The 23,008-nt window shown below is 39.8% G+C and overlaps 1 protein-coding gene across 4 annotated transcripts in view; it reads left to right on the forward strand.

Moving 5' to 3' along the window:
- Positions 1 to 23,008, forward strand: part of NMT2 (N-myristoyltransferase 2) — a 64,004-nt gene that overhangs the window by 12,468 nt on the left and 28,528 nt on the right. Inside the window, exons 2-6 of one of the 4 annotated variants that reach the window (XM_087825100.1) lie at positions 14,918 to 15,053; positions 15,441 to 15,483; positions 19,060 to 19,204; positions 22,655 to 22,773; positions 22,870 to 22,961. In XM_087825100.1, coding sequence (XP_087681226.1) covers positions 14,918 to 15,053; positions 15,441 to 15,483; positions 19,060 to 19,204; positions 22,655 to 22,773; positions 22,870 to 22,961 — 535 coding nt within the window. Of the gene's footprint in view, positions 1 to 14,917; positions 15,054 to 15,440; positions 15,484 to 16,016; positions 19,205 to 22,654; positions 22,774 to 22,869; positions 22,962 to 23,008 lie in introns of those variants that run through there. The other 3 variants (XM_087825082.1, XM_016210055.2, XM_016210056.2) reach the window with 3 other exon arrangements.

The raw sequence follows: 23,008 nt of genomic DNA on the forward strand, positions 1-23,008 counted from the left end.
GATAGCCCTGTGGCCAGTATATGGGCGAAATTCTCTGCCTTGTCCGACTTCCCACAGCTGTGTGTGCGGATTCTCTTCCATCAGCAGGGCACTGTGGTGCACCTTTGAGTAACTCTGCTGTTTTACATAAACTGCACCAACACCTCATATGGTTTCTCCCTTGTAGTGCCTTTCCCTCTAGGAAAGTGACTTGGTTTTCAAACCAACCACACACACACACACACACACAGTCATGCTGTACTAAAGATTTGCTACAAGTCAATAAAAGACAACTAGGCTAATAAAAAGTGTTCAAAGATCCTAAATAGGCTGTTCACAAAAGAAGACCTAAAAATTGCCAATAAGTATATAAAAAGATGTCCAGCCAGTGGAAATGCATAAACAAGAGACATTATAGTGTAGCAATTGCATTGGATTCTGAAGCCAGACTGGCTGGATTCAAGTCCTGGCTCTGCCATTATTGGCTATGTGATCTTCACAAGTTACTTAACCTCTCTGTATTTCAGTTTCCTCTTCTATAAAATGGAAATAATAATAATAAATAAAGGACTTACCATACAAAGTTGTGATAACTTAGAAGGTTGATGTCTGTAAGGTGCTTAGAACAGTGCCTGACACATAGTGAGTGTGCTAAATGTTAGCTGCTATGACGATGACAGTGATGATGGTGGCAATGGCAGATTGTTCTCCAAAGTGATTACATCAGTTTACATTATACCAGCAGTATATGAATGTTCCCTTTCCTCACATTTTCCTGATAGTATTGGACTTCAAAATGTTCAGCAAATCAGTAAATACAAAGTAGAATCTGAGATTGTTTCCGTTTCCTTTCCCTTACTGCTGGTGAGGTTGATCGTCTGTTTGCAAGTTTATTGGCTGTTAGTGTTTCCTCTTTTGTGAGTTGCTTATACATATCCTCGGCCCATTCTTCTGTCAGTCTTTTGTCTTCTTTTTATTGATTTTACATTGATTTCTCATTCATCTAGCAAATAACTAGTGAGGAGCTTTTATATCTCAGACCCTGTTTTAGATGCTGAAAATACAATGGAAAATGCTGTTTTATGGATCTTACTTACCTTCTAGTTAGAGGAAGACAAATGAATAAATAATACATTTTTAGCTAGAAGTAAGTTACACAGTATGAAGAGAAGTAAAGCAGATTATTCATAATAATATCTAACAGTGATTTCTCTGTGCCAACTATTAATACTAATGTATTAACTCATTTTATCCTCATAAGTTTTATAATACTATTTATTGAAAACTTCATCTTTTTATAGGTATGGAAACAGAGGCACAGAGAGGTTAAGCAATATGCTGTAAGTTGCACAGCTAGGAAGTTTTGGAGCCAAGATTCAAAACCAGGTGGTCAGACTCCAGCTAACACCTACAGTCTTGGTCATGATATCATGTTTCCTCTCTATACTGTACTGGAGATAAAATGTGAAGGGGAAAGAGCTTTTTATATATTCTGACTGTTAACACTTTATCATGCATTTCATAAAAATTTTGCCTCATTCTGTAGTTTTAAAATTTGGTTTATAATCACTTTGCCACAAAATGTTTAACTTTGATTGAGTCAGGTTATCCCCCTTTAGCTTATGGTTTGTACTTCTGGGTCATTGTTTAAGGAATTCTTTCCTTCACTGACATTATGAAGTTATTGTCTTATTCTTTCAATTATCCATTCAATAGATATTTACTTCAGCATCTACTGTATACCAGACACTGTTCTAGGCACTGGATAGATGTTAGCTGACTAAAGCCACTGCCTTCAGTTTTAAGGTTTTGTTTTCCAAGTTTGGGTTTGTAACTCATTTGAAATTTGTTTTTGTCATTCTTGGGAAGTAGCAAACTAATTAAAATATATAGGAAGTCAGTTTTGTTTCACCGATCTATTTATCTCTTCTTGAGCTCTGTTATATTTTTAATAATGTATTAGCTGCAATTAGAGGGGTTGTGATTATTATAGACAATTTAGAAAATGCTTGGAAAATACAGTGAAGATTGCAGCCACCTATAATCCCACCATTGCTATGCAGGAAATTGGAAATTAAGGAGGAAAATTATAAAATAGTTATAATATCAAACTATTTATGGTTCTGCCTAGCCAGTGTGGCTCAACAGTTGAGCATCAATCTATGATCCAGGAGACTGAGGTTCAATTCCCGGTCAGAACACATGCCTGGGTTGTGGGCTCGATCCCCAGTAGGAGGTGTGCAGGAGGCAGCCAATCAGTGACTCTCTCTCATCATTGATGTTTCAATTTCTCTCTCTCTCTTCCTCTCTCTACTCTTTCTCCCTTACTCTCTCTGAAATCAATAAAGACATTTAAAAAAAAAACAAAACAATAAAAAAAAATTACTAATGGTACTTGTGAGGAAGACCTCAGTGATCTCCCTGGTGGAATCCTATGAAATCTAAAATTGTTTCTTATCTTTGAGGTTCACATACCATAAATTGAACTCCTTTGATGTCACCCTTAAAATTAATATATTAGTTATGATAGACTAAGCTGCTATAACAAATAGGCCCTAACATGTAATTGCTCCACAGAGTGGAGTTTTTCTTCTTATTCACAGGACGATCCTAGGCAAGGTGTTCAGGTATATGGTGAGGGGACTTCCCCTCATTCTGTCAGTCAGAGGCTAGCCTTCCCCCATCACATGGCTGTGCCGTCCTCTAGTGTCTCACCCTACACCTGCATCCAGTCAGCATGTGAAAGGAGGACTGTGGAGGAGCACACCAAGAGGGTCTCTGGGCCAGTGAAGAGGCAGACATCACTTCCACTCCTGTCCCACTGGCCAGAAGTCAGTTACATGGCCGTACCTCACTGCAAGGAACTGGGAAGTATTGTCTTTCTGTGAGCTCAGGGAGAAAGGGTAAGATGGATTTTGGGGGGCAATTAATAGTCTCTGTCTCTCTTGTTTCTTCTGGAGCAACTGCAACATGTTTATACTTTACTGTAAAATGTGTTCCTTTGCTCATTCCATTAAGCCCTCTTTGTAGAATCCTTGACTACTTCTTTGAAGGAATTTGCTGGATGTGCTTATTAAATATATGGCATCTGTGTAGTTAAGGAGTTTATTGGTTTATGCTTGGGATATGCTAAAGATTCTCTCTAGACACAGAGTGAAGTATCTGCCCTTCCTGGGGTAGCAAAATTGAGAGGCTTTCATTGTGGATCTTTCATATGAATTTTTGAGAAAGCAGGAAATGGAACTTCTGTTATTAAAGATCCAAGAGAAATCTACAAAAGGGCTGCATAATATCCATGACTAAACTTCTGTGATACAGTAATCAACCTTAAGTACTGGGGGTCTGAGTCAGTTTTTCTTTGCAGGATTTCCGAGAAGAATCTTCTCAAGCAGGTATTTTCTTGAGGCCTTAGCAACATCTTACCACCCCCAGGGGCAGGAATTTCACCTTCCAATTTTTTTTAACAACTTTGTTGAGATATAATTCACATACCCTACAAGTCACCCATTTAAAAGGCACAATTCATTGGTGTTGGATATATTCACAGAGTTGTACAGCCATCACCACAATCAACTTTAGAACATTTTTATCATCCCCAAAAGAAACCCCACATCCCTTAGCTGACACCTTCCAACCTCCCTCATCCATCCCTAGACAACCACTAATCTATTTTCTATCTCTGTAGATTTGCCTGTCTGGAATTTTTATATAAATGGAATCATATACTGTGTGTCCTTTGTAACTGGCTTCTTTCATTTAGCATGTTTTCAAGGTTCATTCATGCTATAGCATGTATCAGTACTTCATTTTTATTGCTGAGTAATATTCTGTTGTAGGGGTATATCATATTTTCTTTATTCACCAGTTGATGAACATTTGGGTGGTTTCCAGTTTTGGGCTGTTATGAATAATGCTACTTTGAATATGCCTGTACAAATTTCTTTGTGGACATATGCTAATTTCTCTTGGGTATATATTCCTGGTTGTGGAATTGCTGGGTCATATGGTAACTACATTTAGCATGTTGAGGAACTGCCAGACTGTTTTTCCAAAGCCCTTGCACCATTTGAAATTCCCACCAGCAGGCTATGATCTGTCCACATCTTTGCCAACAAAAAAGATCATTACGCTTTGTTATTATAATTATCCTGATGAGTGTGAGGTGGTGCACCTGTGAGCTCTCATTCTCAATCTATTCTCCTTGAGGCTTCTGGGGAATGGAAAGTAGCTCTAACTTACTCAACGGTTGGGCAGCTTTGCTTCTCATCACTGTGTAAATACTATCAGATACATCTGGGAGCTAGGAGCAGGGGATGGCTAATTTAGTGCCAATTTCTGTTGGTCCCTGTTAATTTATATTTGAGAGGAGAAAATAAAACCTTGACAAACGAGAGTTAACAAAAAGGATTATAGTTTCTCCATTATAGCAAAATAGAATAGTACAACTTTAACAATACAGTTGGTGTGTACCACCAATTAACTACCAAAATGTAACTTAGTAGAAAACTTCTTTGCACAAGTATCCTATAAGTTATAGAATAAGTGATATAAACATATTTAAGAAATTTTTGGTGAAATAATCTATTTTTATCTTTTTTGTCTCTATATCCACACCAGTTTCCATGAGTCTCATTTATCTGTTTTAGAAAAAAATCGATTCACACTCAGGGCAAACATTTCAGAATTCTTCTTTGGTGGAAATATGTCCATCCAGTTGGGTAGGCATCCATGCCAGTCCTAAGTTCTTAGCCTGTATCCTTCTGGGTAAAAGCTTCTTGGAAATTTGGAGATATTTTAAACTGGGTGTATTGGACAGAAAAGCTGTGAGATCCTGGGCTCCTAGAAAAGCCATAACCAGCAGCAGTTAAAGGATTGAGGCAGAAGAGGGATAATTCTCTGGATTCTGAAGCCAAGGCCATGTCCTGGATGATTTCAGTTATTACCATCCTCCCTGACACAATGCTGACCATACAGTAGACGGTCAGTGAATACATCTGCAATAGACTTTACCATTCGGGTAGGGAGAATTGTAGCTTTCTGAGGTATTTTACCACATGACAATATGTAATTGGTCCCAACTCAAGAGCCAGAATTATTCACTCATTTATTCAACCAGCCTTTGTTATAAAAATCTACTTGTGTTGGGCATGGAAGCATTAAAGACCTTAGGGAAAGAAATGCAAATAGCTTTCTTCTGTACTCACCCCTCCCCTGCTAACAAATGCATACACAAATCCTGCATTCACAATACAGAGAGTTCACTACTTTGCAAGGTGCCAGCCATGGGAACATTGAGGGAGGAAAGCCTGAAATATTCAGACTCCCAAATCAGAGAATTTGATGTACTTACCCATGGCATATTTCAAGCTCCAGTATCTGGCTGTGATATGTTTGTTTAAACCCAATTTCTAGTCAGGTATTTATGGGAGTCCTTAGCCACCAGATGATTTTAAATGAAACCCCACAATAGTACAGATTTGATTCTACTGAGGAAAATAAACTTCCCATTTTGGGGTGGGAATGCATTACTATTTTTAGACTACTAGGGTGCCATTTGGCGGGGTCTCAATCTATCTACAAAAATGAGCACTACTTTCTATTTTAGGTTTTGGAACAGGGAAACATGAAGCTCTAGCTCAAATGCTTGTCTCTTAAACAGTTTTTTTCACTATTGAACATACCTTTCATACTTTGACATTGTAGAGGAACAAATTATCCATTTTAAATTTTAAAAGGGTGTGATTTTAATACATGAATAACTGACAGAAAGAGTCCCTTTATGACCTAGATATTGAGTGATGAGGCTAGCACTTTGTATCGGTTAGGATACTCCAAGTTACGATGTGGTAAAAACAACACTCTATTCTGTTGCATAAGTCAGCAAAGGTTTGTCTTTGACCTACACTGCATACATGCAGGCGGGGCCTCTGCTCCTTAGAGGGACTCAGGCGCATACGCTAAAGCAGGCACCATCACCTCCTGATGCCATTATCTTGACAAGGCTGTGCAGGACTTGACTGGAAAGGGAATTCAGCAGAGAGAAAAGTATAATGGCTGTCCAAGCTTTCACCTGGGAAGAACACCTGTTACATCTACTCATCTTCCATTGGCTAAGCAAAGTGCCCACTTGTGCCGAATTTCAAGGGGTGGGAAATGTATGAGACATACTCTCAACTGCCTGCAGGAGAGATTCTGGTGAGCAAGAATGATGCTTACCACACGTCTGAGTATGGAAAACCCAGCTCTCCTCCTGTGTTTATCTTTTACTCTTATGCTACTGTCACACACACAGCCCTTCTGACACCAGATATCAGGGTGGTTTCCTAAACCAGCCGGTGTTCCACAGTTCAACTCAGTTCTGACACTATTTACCTGGAGACAGTTTCAGATCCCACAGGTTGAGGGCTCAGTCCTGCATGATTGCCTCTTCCCTAATTCAAATGACAGTTGCAAGTCCAGGTTGTCACTTGTGCTTCTGACTGACCAGCTCCTCAAGTTTGATTAATTTAAATTCACAGAATTCAGGAAAACTGTTCACTTATTGTTTACCAGTTCATTATAAAAGGATATGATGGCCCTGGCCCATGTGGCTTTGTTGGTGTCGTCTAATGCACCAAAAGGTCACCAGTTCGATTCCCTGGCAGGCCACATGCCCAGGTTGCAGGCTTGATCCCCAGTAGGGGGTGTGCAGGAGGCAGCCAGTTGATGTTTCTCTTTCTCATTCTTCCTTCCTCTCTCCCTAAAATCAATGAAAAACTATTAAAAAAAATAAGAGGACATGATAAAGGATATAGATGGACACCCAGATGGAAGAGATACGTAGGGCAAGGTATGTGGGAAGAGATGTGAAGCTCCTGTGCCCCCTCCAGGTGTGTCACCCTCCCAGAATCTCCACATGTTCACCACCTGGAAGCTCTCTGAACCATGTACTTTTGGGATTTTTATGGAGGCTTCCTGAGTAGGCATGATTGGTCATTATTTTATTTCCAGCCCCTCTTCCATCTCTGGAGAATGGAAGGGTGGGGCTGAAAATACCAAGCTTCTAACCATGGTGCTTGATCTTTCTGGTGATCAGCTGCCATCCAGGAACCCACCAGGTCACCTTAGTAGAACAAAGATGCTCCTTTTTACGTAAGAAATTACAGGGGTTTTAGGAGCTCTGTGCTAGGAACTGGGAGAAGAGACCAATATATATATTTTCTATTACACGTTTTCTAGAGAAATAAGAGACATTCTGTTCTGGAGGAGCTTATATTCTAGTGGGGGGAAAGCAGATAGGAACACCAAGTTTAGTGTGTGCTAGATGAGAGGATGCTCAAATGGCATGGGTTCATTGAGTTAGGGGCACCTGATTCAGATTAGGGAAGGAGCAGGGTTTCTCAGAAGAGGTGATTCTTGGCCTGCATCTTGAATGACAAGCAATTTGCCAGGAAATTAAGGGGGAAAGGGTGTCCTAGAGGGAAACAACATGTTTAAATGTGTAATAATAACAATTATTATTATTTATTGAATGGTACTCCATACCAGCCACTAGGCTATGCACTTACAGGCTCTGTCTTACTAATTTACCCCAGGCCTCCCATTTGTGTATTGCCTGTTGCCTAAGAATATATTTCATAGAACAGGACTTCAGTTTGTTCATTGTTTTATCTTTATGTCCCAGTAACTATTGCTGTATAACAAACCAACAACTAGTTTATTATACTCACAGATCCTATGGGTTAGGAATTTGGAAAGGGCACAGTTAGAGGGGGGGTTTCTCATATGGTAGTAGTTAGATTTTGGCTGGGCTGCAGTCAGCTGAAGGTTCCACTGGACTGGACATCCAAGGTGACTCACTTACATGGCTTGCTGTCAGTGCTGGCTGTTGGCCAGAGATCAGCTCGCTATTCACCCAGCATGGCTACCTCTAGTCTTACCAGCATAGTGGATCTCAAGGTCGTCTGATGGAAAGAACATTTTATGAGAAGTGGGTAGGAGCTGCATGGCCTTTTCTCACTTAGACTTGGAAGTCATGTATTCACACATTTGTTGGAATGATTGGCTGTGGGTCACAAGTCTGTCTGTATTTAAGGGGAAGGGAACTAGATTCCATCTTTCATTGGGAGGAGTCTTAAAAATTTTGAGGATATGTTGAAAACTACTACAGTCCATCTTCTGGCCAAAAATTATTTACAGTCTCACACATGCAGAATATATTTACCCTCCCTAAGGCCCTCTCCAAAATCACATTGTGTTTTAGGATATATATTAGGCTCAGGCTTAAAGTCCAGGATCTTGTCATCTAAATCAAGTCTAGGTGTGGGTGAGGTCCTCTTCGCAGTCGATCTGAATACCTGTGAACTGAGCAGATCTGTTGTCTGCTCTGCACACACCAGTCGTGAAATGGTGGACAGATGTAGGAGAGCCACTATAGATATTCCCATTCAAAAAGGGGAAAATAGAGAGTACATCCCTATCTCGTTCATAGCAGTTCTGAAATCTATTTAGTAATGTGTTGCCAGTTCCTTGATGCAAGTTCAACCCTTTTCTTTGGGAGCTGTTCTCTGTGGCTTTTGGTTGTGCCCTTTAAGACGTCCTTCCAAAAGAAAACAGACTTTGCATCTGAGTGAGTAACCTCCACTGCTTCCTGCCTATAAAAGGCTGAGGATCCAAAGGCCTTTTTTCATTTTGTTCTGCTCTGTTTCTTTCAAATCTATATAATTCTTTTAAAATAATCAGGGCTTTCCTGTATTTCCATTTTTAATCTGCTCCATTAGATAAAAGTTAGCCACAGATCTCTTCCAGATAAGTTTTTCTTTTCCTTGGGCTCCTGGTGAGGCTGCTGTGGAGGAAAGATTCTTAGAAGCCATATTGTTTAGAGACAGTATACAAGGCACATCTTTCAGAAACCTACAAGGCCTTTTGTCTGGAATGGTCAATGAGCTAGCACCTTTGATCTTTCCAAGGTCCTAACGGAGGATCTAAAAGAGCCACCCTAGATTTGACTTTCTGTCCTGAGGCTGGTTCTTAATATGCATAGTCTTTGCCTTCAGGAGATGCTGGGAATGAGGAACAGTTTTAGTTTTTAATCTATATAGTACTGACTGGGTTTATTTATTCTCTAACTTTCACTCAAAAACTGAGTAGCTCATTCTTTAATTTCTCCTCTCTCATTTTGTTATAGACAGCTGGGAGGAGCCAGCATTTTCAGCTCTCTGCCCAGAAATCTTTTTAGTTAGATCATCAAGTTCATGAGGAATATTTTCTACTGTCCACATTATTGTTGGCAACGGTTTTATAAATGTTCCTCGACTACATAGCAAGGGTCTTTTTCCCCTCAATCTTCTCTTTATTTGAAAATGAAGAAAACATTGAAATAACTATTAAATGAAATATTTTCTTCGAGCCCTCACCAACAGCCTCCTCGAGGCCACCAGCCTTCTGCTAACAGTCTCCTCAGGGTCTTTCCACCTGGTCTTGATGCCGATGCCTTGTGTTTTAGGTTTTTGTTAGAACAGCCCTCCATTTTCAGGTTCCAAATTTCTGTTCTGGTTTTTATTACCAATCCGGTGACTTAAAACAACAATTATTTTATCATGTTTGTAGATTCTGTGAGTAAGGAAATTGGCAAAGGCAGTTTCTCACTTGGGGCCTCTTGTCCAGGTGCAGTCATATGTTGCTTTGGGGAGTCTTCTGCAGATCGACCAAGCTGATCATCCAATAGTGCTCCCTCCCATGGTTGCTAGTTGGTGCCAGCTGCTCCCTGGAAGTTCAGCTGCACTATCAGCCTCATGGTTGGGGCAGTCAGACCTCTTACATCACTCATGGCTACCCCAAGAGTTGACATCCCAAAGGAGCCAGGTGGAAATTGTATGTTTTGTGACCTAGCCTTAGAAGTCACATAGTGTCATTTCTTCTATGTTAAGAGCAAAGTGACAAGCCTGTCCAGATTTAAGGGGAGGGGAAGAGAACCCACTACTTGATGGGAAAAGTAACAAAAAATTTTTGGACTGGTTTTGAAACTGCTTGCATGTGGAGCAGTGTCTATCAGAAAGAGAACTTGCTATGTAATTGTATCCAAGAAGTAGGTATGTTCGCCTCTCTTATATCTGATTGTTAGTCTCTAAGCAATACAGTGTTATCCCCTTAATAACAAGTTATGTTATGATGGGGCTTCTTGTATTTATAATGTATTTTTGAAAAATAAGGACATGATACTTCACATTATATAGCTTTATTCCAAATAAATTAGGAAGCTAGATTTTTTTTTCCCATAAGTCATACAGAAAGGAAAGTAGAGAAGGATATCTGTAATTTTGGTCATTGGGAAGGCCTTTTAAAGCAAGATTTAAATGCCAAGAAGCCACAAGGGAAAATATTTAAATATTAGACTCCATAAAAATTTTAAATGTCTGTACAGGAAAAGATACCGTAAATAAAGCTGAAAGCTAAAAAACAAACTGGATAAAATATTTGTAATCTATATAACAGACAACGAAGTACGCAGTATAATATAAGCAAAAATAGTATCTCATAGGGCTACTGAGAGGATTAAATGAGCTTAAGGTGCCCAAAGTAAAAATACCTAACAAATGATCATTTCTATCCATGAATTTAAAAAATATATATTTTTTTATTGTTTTCAGAGAGAGGAAGGAAGAGGGGGAGAGAGATAGAAACATCAGTAATGAGAGAGAGTCATTGATCGGCTGCCTCCTATATGCCCTGCACTGGGGATCGAGCCTGCAACCCAGGCACGTGTCCTGACCAGAAATCGAACCGTGACCTCCTGATTCGTAGTTCGATGCTCAACCACTGAGCCAGGCCAGCTGGGCTCTATCCATAATTTTAATAAAGAACACCTACAAATCAATTTTTTAAAATATGAATGGTCAATAAACATATATAGCCTCACTCCTGATTAAAGAAAGAAAACTAAATTTACAGTGTGTTTTCTTGCTACCTATAAGACTGTAGGGGAGTAAAAAGAATGGTAATATTTCAGTGCTGACAAAGAAGTAGGAAATTGACATTCTTATTTACTGTTCTTTGTTCCTTTATAGATAAGGTGTTTTTTAACCCCCTCTAGTTCCCTCTCTGGCTTATTTCAGGATTTTTTTTTTTAATCTCTGATTTTTTTTGTAATCTCAAATTATATGCCTAGGTGTAGGTTTGTTTTTTTTATTTTTGGTTGATGTGTTTTTTACCCTGGCATTTATCCTGTTTGGTGTTCTCTGAGTTTCTTAGATCCATGGTTTGTTGTTTAACATTAATTTGGGGAAATTCTCAGTTATTACTGCTTCAAATATTTCTTCTGTTCCTTCTCTCTCTCTTTTCCTTCGGGTGTTACCAGTATGTGTATGTTACACCTTTTGTAGATGTCCCACCATCCTTGGATGTCCAGTTCTGTTTTTTCAGCCCTTGTTCGCTTTATTTTTCAGTTTGGGAGGTCTATGAAGGTCTCCATTGCTCTACCCTCTAACTCAGAGATTCTCTCCTGAGCTGTGCCCAGTCTGCTAACAAGCCCATCAAAAGTATCCTTCATTTTGATTACAGTGTGTTTGATCTCTAGCGTTTCTCTTTGCTTCTTTCTTAGACTTTCCATCTGTGTTAACCTTACCCATCTATTCTTTTATGCTTTCTACCTTGTCCATGTGGGCCCTTAGCATATTAATCATAGATATTTTCAATTCCCGGTTTGATAATTTCAACATCCTTGCCATGTCTGGTTCTTATGCTTGCTCTGTCTTTTCCAATTATGTTTTTGGTCTTTTAGTATCCCTTGTAATCTTTTCTTGTTAGCTGGACATGATCTACTGGTTAAAAGGAACTACTGTAATGTAAATAGTTTTTTAGTGGTGGTGAGGTCTGGGGGGAGGGGAAGTAGTCTATAGTTCTATAATCAGGTCCCAATGTTTAGTGAACTTGTGTCCCTGGACTGTGAACTCACAAGCATTTCTCAGTTTTCTCCAGCCTCCTTAATTGGCATAGAATGGCTGGTGTGGGCTGGAGTTGGCTATTTCCCTTCCCCAGGTCAGTTAGGCTCTGATAATCTGCTGTTGTTGACTAGTTTCTCCTGAGGGCAGACCTTGTTAGGAAGAACAGTGTGCTCTGGGTATTTCAAGATGGTTTCTTTTTCCCTCCTCCTGGTGGAAGCATGAGGGGACTTTCCTCCAATATTTATTGTGGGAATCTGCTTGCGCTCCTGGAGGTAAAAACTCACAGAAGTGTGAGAGAGCCCTAGGACTGGGTCCCATGGAGGTTTTAACTCTCAGACTTGTCCACACGTAGCCTCTGGCACTTGGTCAGTTTCAGATGAGGTTTTCCTACCTGGGTGATGTTCTGTGGTGGTTTCAGATGGTGAGTCTCTGTTCTTGGAAACTGGGACTTGTATTCACCTCTCTCTCTTCCCAGTCTTGGGGACAGCAGTTTGCCCCATGTCCTCAGCTCTTTTACTGATTAAGAAGAATTGTTGATTTTTCAGTGTGTTAGGATAGAGTGATGACTTCCAAGCTCCTTACATGCAGAACCAGAAACTGTCCGATTTACTATTGATGGAGTGGAAATCAATATAGTATTTATTAAAGCAGTCTTAATTATCTACTGAAACTAAAACTGTGCATGCTCCTTGACCCTAGCATTTCCACTTTTGGACACACTAGCATGAATGAACAAAAATATAAGTACCAGAATATTTTTTGGCAGCAGCATTTTTAATATAGGAATGAAATATGATATATTTACACAATGGAATGCTATCCAATTACTAAAAAGAAAGGAGGTAGTTCAGTATATCCTGATGTAGAAAGAAGTCCAAGACATATTGTGAAGGGGAAGGAGAAAAAAGGAAGTTTCATAATGGTATGTTTAAGATTCAATTTTTGTTTAAAACTTACTCATAGTAAAAATGAAGGCATGCTTAGAGAAGAAAGACAATTTTGGAAGAATATATACCAGAAAAACTATTGGTTGTCTTTAAGGGACAATGTTACAAAAAGGATGTTAATATATTAATGACATTTGTGTCTTCTATGGTAAATATATGTTTTGCAATTAAGTAATAATTCAAGAAAGACAATGGATGAAGATGCATAGAGCTAATTAAGAACACTGGAATGGAACTGATTATTTCATTCACTTTTTCCTGCATCAGCCAAAAGTGCAATAATAATCTCTAACTCTAAACTTTGATTTACCTTCTGAGAATAGGTTAAGGATAGGCCCAAATAAATGGAAATTTTAAATCTTCTTATGTTTCTTTTGCTCTTTAGAAGATGACAGCCAAAAGAAGACAAGAGTTCCAAACCAGAAGTGTTTTATCAATGAATGTTTTCATGTAGAGTTTTTTAATTATTAATCCTTTTATAAAAATTTTTATCAAGAAAAATTTCCCCCTCTTCAAAGAAGCAGTTTCTTTTGTTCTGTTTGTGTCATGATTAGTGGTTTGTTGTACCTAAGAGATCTTTATAATGGAATATTTTGCAACATGTATCTCTCCCTTTAAAAAGCTGCAGTTCTCTGGCTGGTGTGGTTCAGTTAGTTGGGAATTGTCCTGTGCACCAAAGGGTTGCCGGTTTGATTCCCAGTTGGGGCATATGCTGGGTTTTGGGCTGGATGCTCGGTGGGGGAGGCATGCAGGAGGCAGCTGATATATGTTTCTCTCTCACATCAATGTTTTTCTCTTTCTCTCCCTCCCCTTTGCTGTCTCTAAAAACCAATTTAAAAAACCTTTAAAAAAGATCAATTTAAAAAGCTAACTAGGAAGTAGATTAGTCACGTAGTTATAGCTGTGAAAGCTATTTACTTCTGTTATAAAATGTGGTTTATGTCTATAGTTTTCCTGCTGGAATGACATCTAAGCATCCTGCATAATGACGGAGTGGAGACTAATATTATTCTGAGTTACTTGTCCTGTTAACTTCCTAGTCTGACTAAATTTTATTTCCCACTTATATCCTATTTTGGGTTCCCAGACTCAGTTCCAACATGTGTGCGTGGTAGGGAACATTCCCACACAACACCAAGCAATTCTCAGACACTAGCAGAGTATCCAAGAATTCAGCTCAATTCTAACACTGTCTGTCCAGAGACAGCCTCAGATCCCACAGGTTAAGGGCTCAGTCCTACAAGACTGCCCCCACAACTGTCCCCATTTTCAGGCACAAGTCACATGTCCAGGTTTTTACATGTGCTTCTGACAGAGAAGCTATAAATTATAGGTTCCCAAGGCACCCTCCTTGAGTTTGGTTAATTTGCTAGAGTTGTTCACACAACTCAGGAAGCATTTTACTTACCGGGCCACTGGTTTGTTATAAAATGATATAACTCAGGAACATCCAGATGGAAGAGATGCATAGGGTAAGGCATGGGGAAGGGCATGAGCTTCCATTTTCTCTCCAGGCACACCACCCTCCCAGCACCTCTACCAACCTGGAAGCTCTCTGAACCCTGTCCTTAAGAGTTTTTATGAACATTTCATTACATAGGTATGCCTGATTAAATTATCGGCCATTCTCCTGGCCCTCTCTCATCCCCGGAGGTTGGGGGTTGGCACTGAAAATTCCAACCATCTAATCATATGGTTGACTCTACTGGCAGCCAGCCCTTAGGTGCTTTCAAAAAGTCACCTTTTTAACATAGACATCTTTAAGCTCTCATTACTTAGGAAATTCCAAGGGTTTTAGGAGCTGTGAGCCAGGAACCATCAACAAAAACCATATGTATATGAGAAATATATATTTGGTCATCTGTATGATCAAAATACATATATATATATATATATATATATATATATATATATGTGTGTGTGTGTGTGTGTGTGTGTGTGTGTTTCTTATAAATCACAATATCATAGACCCTAACATAGTTTTTTCCTGTGTATGACTTGTGTTGTTCTAAATGATTAATTTTATATAATGATTTGTTGTTGTTTTACCCTCTGTGAATTTCCTAACAGAAGTCCCAGAGGGGACTTGGGTGCCAAAAAGAAAAAGAAGAAACAGAAGAGAAAAAAGGAGAAGCCAAATTCCGGAGGCACCAAGTCAGACTCTGCATCTGATTCCCAGGAGATTAAGATTCAGCAGCCTTCAAAAGTGAGAGTCTTGTTTTATTTTAATCTGTGTGGTTGCTCAAGCATGTGAGAGCAGGTCTGTGCAGCTCAGCACCCTGTTGGATCAGAGGTGTAGTTAGGGTTTTGTTGTGACTGTACTGATAGTAACCAGAGGGTACTCACAGCCTTCTTAAATCTGATGTCAGCACCCAGATAGCAAAGAGGGACATACTGTGCTTTTGTGGGTACTAGGATACCGCCTGCATATTTCTCAGCAAATTGGTATATAGATTGTAACCATAGAACAGAGTCTCAATGTGAGCTATTAGGTTGTATGTTTTTTTAAGTTACACTTAATATTTGATGACTATTAGTTCAGAAGATATTCACATTTTAATTTTTCTGGGTGTCTGTCTAATTATCTGAATAGCACAACACCATCTGGCAGCAGATTTCAGCGGGAGCAGCCACGGGTAAGTCTTACGTTGACTTTGAATCAGACCAGTCTTCAGTGGCCATTCTTAATTCCATTGCCAAGGGTGGGAAATAGCTTCTAATGTTTCCCCTGAAGAAACACCCATTTACACCAAACCAGAAGTTATCTGGCTAGGCACTGTGTTGGCAGATTGGTATATCCGGTGGTGCAGATGGCAGGTGCCCCTTTCTGTAGGGCCAATCCCAGTCACCCTAGCTGTGAACACAGGCCTTGTGTGCTGGGCCCAGAGAAGCACAGAGCCTTCTTGATGGAAGAAACTCACAGAGAAAAGAGGTAGAATTGGAAATATAATGAAATGGAGTTATTTTGATGCTTGTAGTATGTGTAATGGGAAAGGCTCAGGAGGTGGGATGGGGAACCCGGGCTCATTCCTGGCCTGCGGCTCTCGAGCTTGGCCTTTGCACAGGGTTCTGCCCCTCCTTAAGTCCATTTCCTCATCTGCAAAATGGGGACAATGACTTCTTCCCAACTTACAGGGTTGCTATGAGGTTACAATTAGATCATTTTTATTAAATGGTTTTTATATTATAAAGCACTCTGTCTACATGGCAGTTATAACCATTATGCAAGTTTCATCGGGTTAAAATTTTTTTTCTTGTACAGTTTGCATTACATTACATGAAATGAATCTTGCAGGTAGTTTTGTTGTTGTTGCCTGTTTTACACTTAAGGACCAGGAATCACTGAGAAGGAAAATTATTTGCCCCAATTCCCCCCTGACTGCCTTTGTGGGGTAAGAAGAAAATGGAGTCCTCCTCCCTAGCTTTTCACCTTGGTTCTCAGGTAATAAATATTCTATCCACCGGACATAATTTCCAAGGTAACTCATATAAGGTACACCATAGGCTTGCAAGATTTTTTTTGTTTGTTTCTAAACATTGCTTTATCAGATAAATGCAGCATCACATATTTGCAGTTGTGACCATTTCCTTATTGCTTCTGTCACTACCATCAGCTTCCACCATCTCTGTACCCTAGTGATTTTGAGCCCTCCCCCTGTTTCTGGTCACTTATAAGAAACTAGAGCTAGTTAAGGCTGGAGGAAGTGTTAGCATTATAGGGTAGAAAAATTCTTTTTAAAATTAAGAATAAGTTCAAATTATTTTAATGTGGGCTCTATTCTCCATAGCATTTTTTAAAACTTAGGTTCATTTCTTTTAAGCTGATGCCAGCTCTAGATAACATCGTAAGTTATAGTAGACTCTGGTTAGAGAATAATCTGGTGTACACTCAAGAACCAGAATGAAATATCTGTCTGAATTCTTGTAGACTTCCAAAGTATTAAATTTGGAAAATAATTGGTAAAGAGAATGGTTGATGTACTTATATCACAGGAGCAGATATGGAGGAAAAGAGGCTTGCCTGACTCTTGCCATATAGTGGCAAGCTAATGCGGGTTGGTATATATTCTCCTCTTCCCTAACACTCATTCATTCCTCCCCAGGTGGTGCTGCTACTGAAGGTGGATGGACAGGCTTAAGAATTTATCATAGCTGAGTTTTTTACTGTTTTGTCACTATGAATTTGAAAATTGTGCTTACTTGAATCTACTTTACGAAAGCATTGAAATTAATCATATTCTATTGGGATATAAATTAATCCCAATGGGATACAAATTCATAAGTGGTGATTTCATGTAAGCACTACTGGTCAACCCGTGGAGGCTAATTTGGCTGAGTAGATAGCACTCTGAGTGCCTCTTCAGGGAATTGGGATATCACTGGTTCCTTTGGCATAAGGATGCCAACTCATGTTTGTTACTAAATAGTTTGAGGTTGCTACATTAGTGTTAGGGGATTTGACTCATATCAAGGAAGAAGAATTACCATGACAAATTCAGTGCAAACACTGTAGGTGTATTCTGTAAGAGTGGGTTCTGCTTTGCTTTTTTGAAGATAAAAGGGATGCATGTTCAAGTGTTCTTAGCTGGAATATGCTGTGTTCTTAGTTTGTATTTGAGGCATAGGTCTCCTAACAGGTTGTATTGTTGGGGGTCAATTGGATGTAAATTTCACAGCTACTTTTATGTTGGCAGGTCGGAAGAGATGCAAATGAGATATTTAGCCTTTTTAGAACAGCAGAAGTATTTTGTTAAATTAGTATGTGTAATTGAGATATGTCCCTTATGATTTAGACTTTAATAAAAAATATACGATAAAGAGCTTCCAAAACTCATGACAGTCCTGGGTGATGGTGTTACGCTTTCCAGGGGAGATGTTAAGACTTTAACTCATCTCTGGTTAGATTCCAGCACTTTGTTTCCTTGAATCATTTTAGTGGCATGCATCTTAAGGGAACCCAATGAAGAAAGCAACCACAGGACAGTCTGTATTAAATAAACCCCGTTTTGTACCTGGTCAAAGAAGTAAAAAGATTTGCTTGTTAAATTTCAAAGTTAAAGGAATTGTTCCAGACCATACACATGAGGGTCAAAGTTGAGCAGAAGTTCAGAGCTGCTGCTTATAAACCATTGAGGGTCAGTGGTCCCTTTCCTTGGTGTGTTGACATACAGGAAACCTAAGGGCTCTGAAATTCTTTCTAACCACTTCTGAACTGCAGTGGAGAGCAAGCATTCTTTGGATAGTATCAGAATTCTAAAATTAATCAATAATTTTGCATATTGAAAAAATATCCATATTCAGTTCTACATACTATTTGTACTCTCATTTCCAGAATAGTTTCATTTTCCATGCAGTATGACATTATTTGAGGGATTTTCCAAAAAAGAGCTGGGGAATCTTCAGATGACAGAAATATTGGCTTTGAGGAAGGAACTTTAGAATTTAAAGGTATTGTCAATTTTATAGACTGAGAATATGTTTTACTTAAAAAAGGAGTTTAGTTTTGAGTACTTGGGTTGGGGAGAATGGGCTAGGATTGTCCATGACTTGAATTCTTAGAGGAAACTGCTGGTCCTTGTTGGAAGCTTTGTTTCTGGAGCGGAATTAGAGTTAGGGGAGGGTATGGTCCAGGAGGAAGGCATCCTTAGAGGGTTCCTTTCCTGATTCACTTCCTTCCCAGCTCAGTAGTAAACTCAGATTTCTTTCTTCTTCTTCTTCTTCTTCTTAATGAACTAAAATTTCCCTTGTCTGCCTAGTTTCCATCCTAGAAGTTATTTCCTTTGTCCCCACATTGCTGTTGCAGAGCATTAACCCTAACAGTGAAACCAAGGCTAGTGGCTGACCGGCTGCCATGACAGTAATGCACACATTGCATGTCACTCCTTTTTGCTGCTCCTCTCAGATAGTAATGGTCAAGACCATTTGCAGATGGGTGGGAAACTAAAATGGAGGGTAGTGTGATTTACTTTTGATTTCCCAAACTATCAGAGCCCCAGTAAAACTGTAGAGCTATGATTATCTTTAACATAATATGTTTGCTTGTATTTTAATATGTTAGCATACATGGATCTAAGACCCTGACCAGGTTTAGAGGAGGACTGTTCATTTTTCGGTGTTGTAGTCTCCGAGGCAGATGCACGTGTCTCTGCCCTGCGTTTTAGAGCAGCAGCAGCTTCCTTATAGTCTGTGTCTGTGTGTCTTTGCTGTTGCAGAATCCTGCCATTCCGGTGCAGAAGTTGCAGGACATCCAGAGAGCAATGGAGCTGTTATCGGCATGCCAGGGCCCTGCCAGGAACATCGGTGAGGCTGCCAAGCACAGATACCAGTTTTGGGACACACAGCCAGTACCCAAGCTAAGTAAGCTTTTCTGCTTTTCTTGCCCCCCCCAGAACAAAACTGGGTTAACAACAAACAAAAAACACAAAAGAGGCTTTACTTCATAACTTGTTTCATACCACAGGTTAGAAATTTACACAAAAGCAATACTTCTTAAAAAATATATATTGGGTAAGTGACATTAGCTTTCAATAACAACAATTTTAGTCTAATCTCTATCCCTATAAAAAGTCCAATTTTACCACACTTGAACCATTAGCATATTAAAAATACCTATGAAAGAGGGAGTCTCCCCCCGCCCCTATTTTTTGGTTCTGAGCTGCATGGAGCTGTTTTTTCTATACATACATTTTTAGCAGTCTCACATCTCAGTTATTCCAAAAAACAGAAAATTTGACATAGTAAATCTTACTGAAATGGAAAATTTTGCGCTGTTGAACAATAAGGTTCTGAACACTCACCAGTGGTGTTGATTGTACCCAATGCAATGATACTGCAGTATAATGAGGGAATTGGGACACCTCTCGAAGGACTTCGTAAGGGCTTTGGGTCATGTAAGAACCTTTATAACAGGCCTTTTCCCTCAGTGCTTTTCCTGCTCCATGACATTTCACTTAGGCTTTTGCTACTTAAATTTCCATAAACACCATTTAATTGTTTCTCTTTCACATTATGCAAAACAAGAGGATGATATAAATGCCGTATGAATGTTTATAAATGTATTACAAACCAAACCTGCTGCTTTGTTTTATGTTTAAATGACGATAGATTATTATATTATTATTTCTACGTTTTTCTTTCTTGTTTGCTCGGGTTTCAGAATCTGTGTAATATAAAGGATTAATTGCCATCCAAAACTCTTAATAGCCCAGTTATGTACAAATAATCAGTTTTATCACATATAAATCAGGGAACAATCTGTCTCTGTGCCTTTAAATAATGGTTTTCAAACTTTTTTGAAGTTACCATTTGGCTCCCACCCACAGCCCCCTCAAGCAGCTTAACAGGCACCAGTTCCAGAGTGTGAGAGAAAGAAGGAAGAAATTTTCCTCCCTACCTTTTCTTTTAGGCTCCAGAAGTGTGTATGGTGGTAGAGGAAGGCTCTCTAGAGCAGGGGTGGGGAAAGTCTGGCCTATAGGCCATATATGGCTCGGGAAATAATTTGGTGTGGCCCTGCCAAAGCAACCACAGACATGACTTGAAATTCAATAAATCTAGGAGCTTTTTTTCATGCTAACTTTTAAGTCTGATAATTTTGTATGGCCCTCGAATGATGTTATAAATATCCAAATGCCTTTGGCAGATAAAAGGTTCCCACCCCTGCTTTAGAGTGAATTTACAGGCTTTTGAATGATGTTGAATTGAGTGACCATTAGCTAAAAGGGTGTATTTCATTGATCTGAATGTGTTGGTTTAGCTGAACACTGCTTGGCAAGCTGTTGGTGCTTTTAGGTCATTGCCATGGGAAGAAGAAAGCCACCTCCAGGGCACCTAACTCTAGAACACCTCTTTGGGAAGATAGCCCAGGCACTCATCACATTTTGGCCTTTCCCCTAAATTCTTGCAGGATTCTCTAGTTCCTGAAACCCTTGGTACTGAAGAGGGAGCCTGAGGTAGGGGAGAACATGTGAAAGTAGGGAGACAGTGCCTCTCCAATCCTTTCCAGAGCTATGTCCCAGTTCAGTCTAAACACAGCCAGCTGTTTGCAGCTGCTTGAATGGGATGGTCCCTTGATGGTGTGTGGATAGCCAACTCCTAAGCAAGGGTCTGACAGGAACTCTGAGGGAGCAACTGGGAATCTGGTCACTTGGGCTGACTTGAGGAAGCCTAAGGTATCCTTTTGGAGATGAGCTGGTGGACTGGAGGTAAGATGAATGGAACAAAGTCAGGGTTTAGAAAGAAGGGAAAAGGAAACCCCTTTGAGCTGGTACAAACCCTGTGGCTTCCACCTGTCAAAAGGTCTGTGATGGCAGGAACCTGTACCTGAGGGTCATTTGTAATCAGCAGATACTAGGGTTCCCCCCTTCCTGGTTTTATTTATCTATCTGTTTGTTTAATTGAGGTATGATTGATATACAACATTATACTAGTTTCATGTATATGTCATAATGATTCAATACATGTCTGTATTGCAAAATGATCACCATCATAAGTCTAGTTGACATCCATCACCACACATAGTTACAGAATTTTTTTGTAATGGGAAATTTTAAGATTTATTCTCTTGGCACACTTTCAAATATGCAATACAGTATTATTAATTATAGTCACCATGCTATACATTACAGGACTTACTTATCTAGATAATAACTGGAAGTTTGTACCTTTTGACCCACTTCCACACCCTCCACCTCCTGCCTCTGACAACCACCAATCTGTTTTCTGTATCTGAGTTCTTTTTATTTTTAAGATTCCATATATAAGTGAAATCATATGGTATTTGTCTTTCTCTGTCTGACCTTTTTTACTTAGCATAATGCCTTCAAGGTCCATCCATGTTGTCCAAATGGCATGATTTCCTTCTTTTATTATGGCTTTAATTATATTTAGCAGATATTTGTTGAGTGTCTGTTAGTCAATGCCAGGCACTGGGGTACATACTGGGGAAATAGTGGCATGAAAATAGGATAAGTGGTGGCCAGGTGGGGGTTGGAAGAGAGGATATACTCCAGGTAGGAACAAGCTTTAGTCAGGGGGAGAGGCCATGAGGAAGCTATGTGTAAACTTATATCTGAAAAAATTCAAGTGGCCACCCCCATGAAGAGCATGAGTAGGGCCTTGCGAGGGCTCTGAGCTGTAGCCAGCATGAGGGCGATCAGTGTGGCTAAGCCTGGGGAGCTGGGCTGGGAGGATGTGCCCAGGGTGGCCAGGCAGACAGTGGCATGGTCAGGAGTCTGGGTTTTATCCTAGCCACATTGGGAAACTGCAGAGAAGAAACTGGAAAAGACCTTTATGGAAATTGCTAGACATTTATGACTTGAAGTGCACTGCTAGCAACCCAGGTGGAGAGACATAAACAGTTCTGAAATTAATTTTAGATTTTTATCAGGAGTCAGAGGTCTCTGTAGCTCTTCTCTCCCAACCCCACCACACTCCCACCCCCAGGTTAGTTGAAGCGCATAATAAAAAGGGAACATCTGTAAGTCTGTCATCAAACCTCCGTTGTCTCCCATGGTGCTGTACAATTAATCTATAATCTTGGGGTTGAGACTGAAAAATCACCACATTTCATTGTACACATGGCCATTGCCTGACAGAGGACTTCTCCTTTCAGTAGTGAAATAGCAGTTACTCTCCACCCCTGCCTAGCTGCCCTTCTTCATTCTAGAGGTGGCTGAAATAATAGTGTATTAATGATTACATTAAACCCAATTATATGATTTTATTTTATGTAACGGACCATTTTGGGTGATTGGAATGCTTTGTAATTGAATATTCCCTCTTTTTCTCTTACTTTCTCTCCCTCTCCAGATGAAGTGATAACATCCCATGGTGCAATCGAAGCAGATAAAGACAACGTGCGTCAAGAACCATATTCCTTGCCACAGGGTTTTATGTGGGACACTTTAGATTTGGGTAATGCTGAAGTGGTGAGTAAAACTCTTAAATTCAACACCTGTGTTCACGTAGATTGCTCCTGAGTGGGCTCGGAGCACCATAGACACGACACCTGTTTGGTCTTGTAGCTCAAGGAGTTGTACACCTTGTTAAATGAGAATTACGTAGAGGACGACGACAACATGTTCCGGTTTGACTACTCGCCCGCGTTCCTGCTGTGGTGAGTCTCGCTGGTCTCCCGGGCCGGGCGGGCCGAGGCGGGGCGGT

The sequence above is a fragment of the Miniopterus natalensis genome, chromosome 1 (assembly GCF_054644295.1).
Source record: "Miniopterus natalensis isolate mMinNat1 chromosome 1, mMinNat1.hap1, whole genome shotgun sequence".
NCBI classification, from domain to species: Eukaryota; Metazoa; Chordata; class Mammalia; order Chiroptera; family Miniopteridae; genus Miniopterus; species Miniopterus natalensis.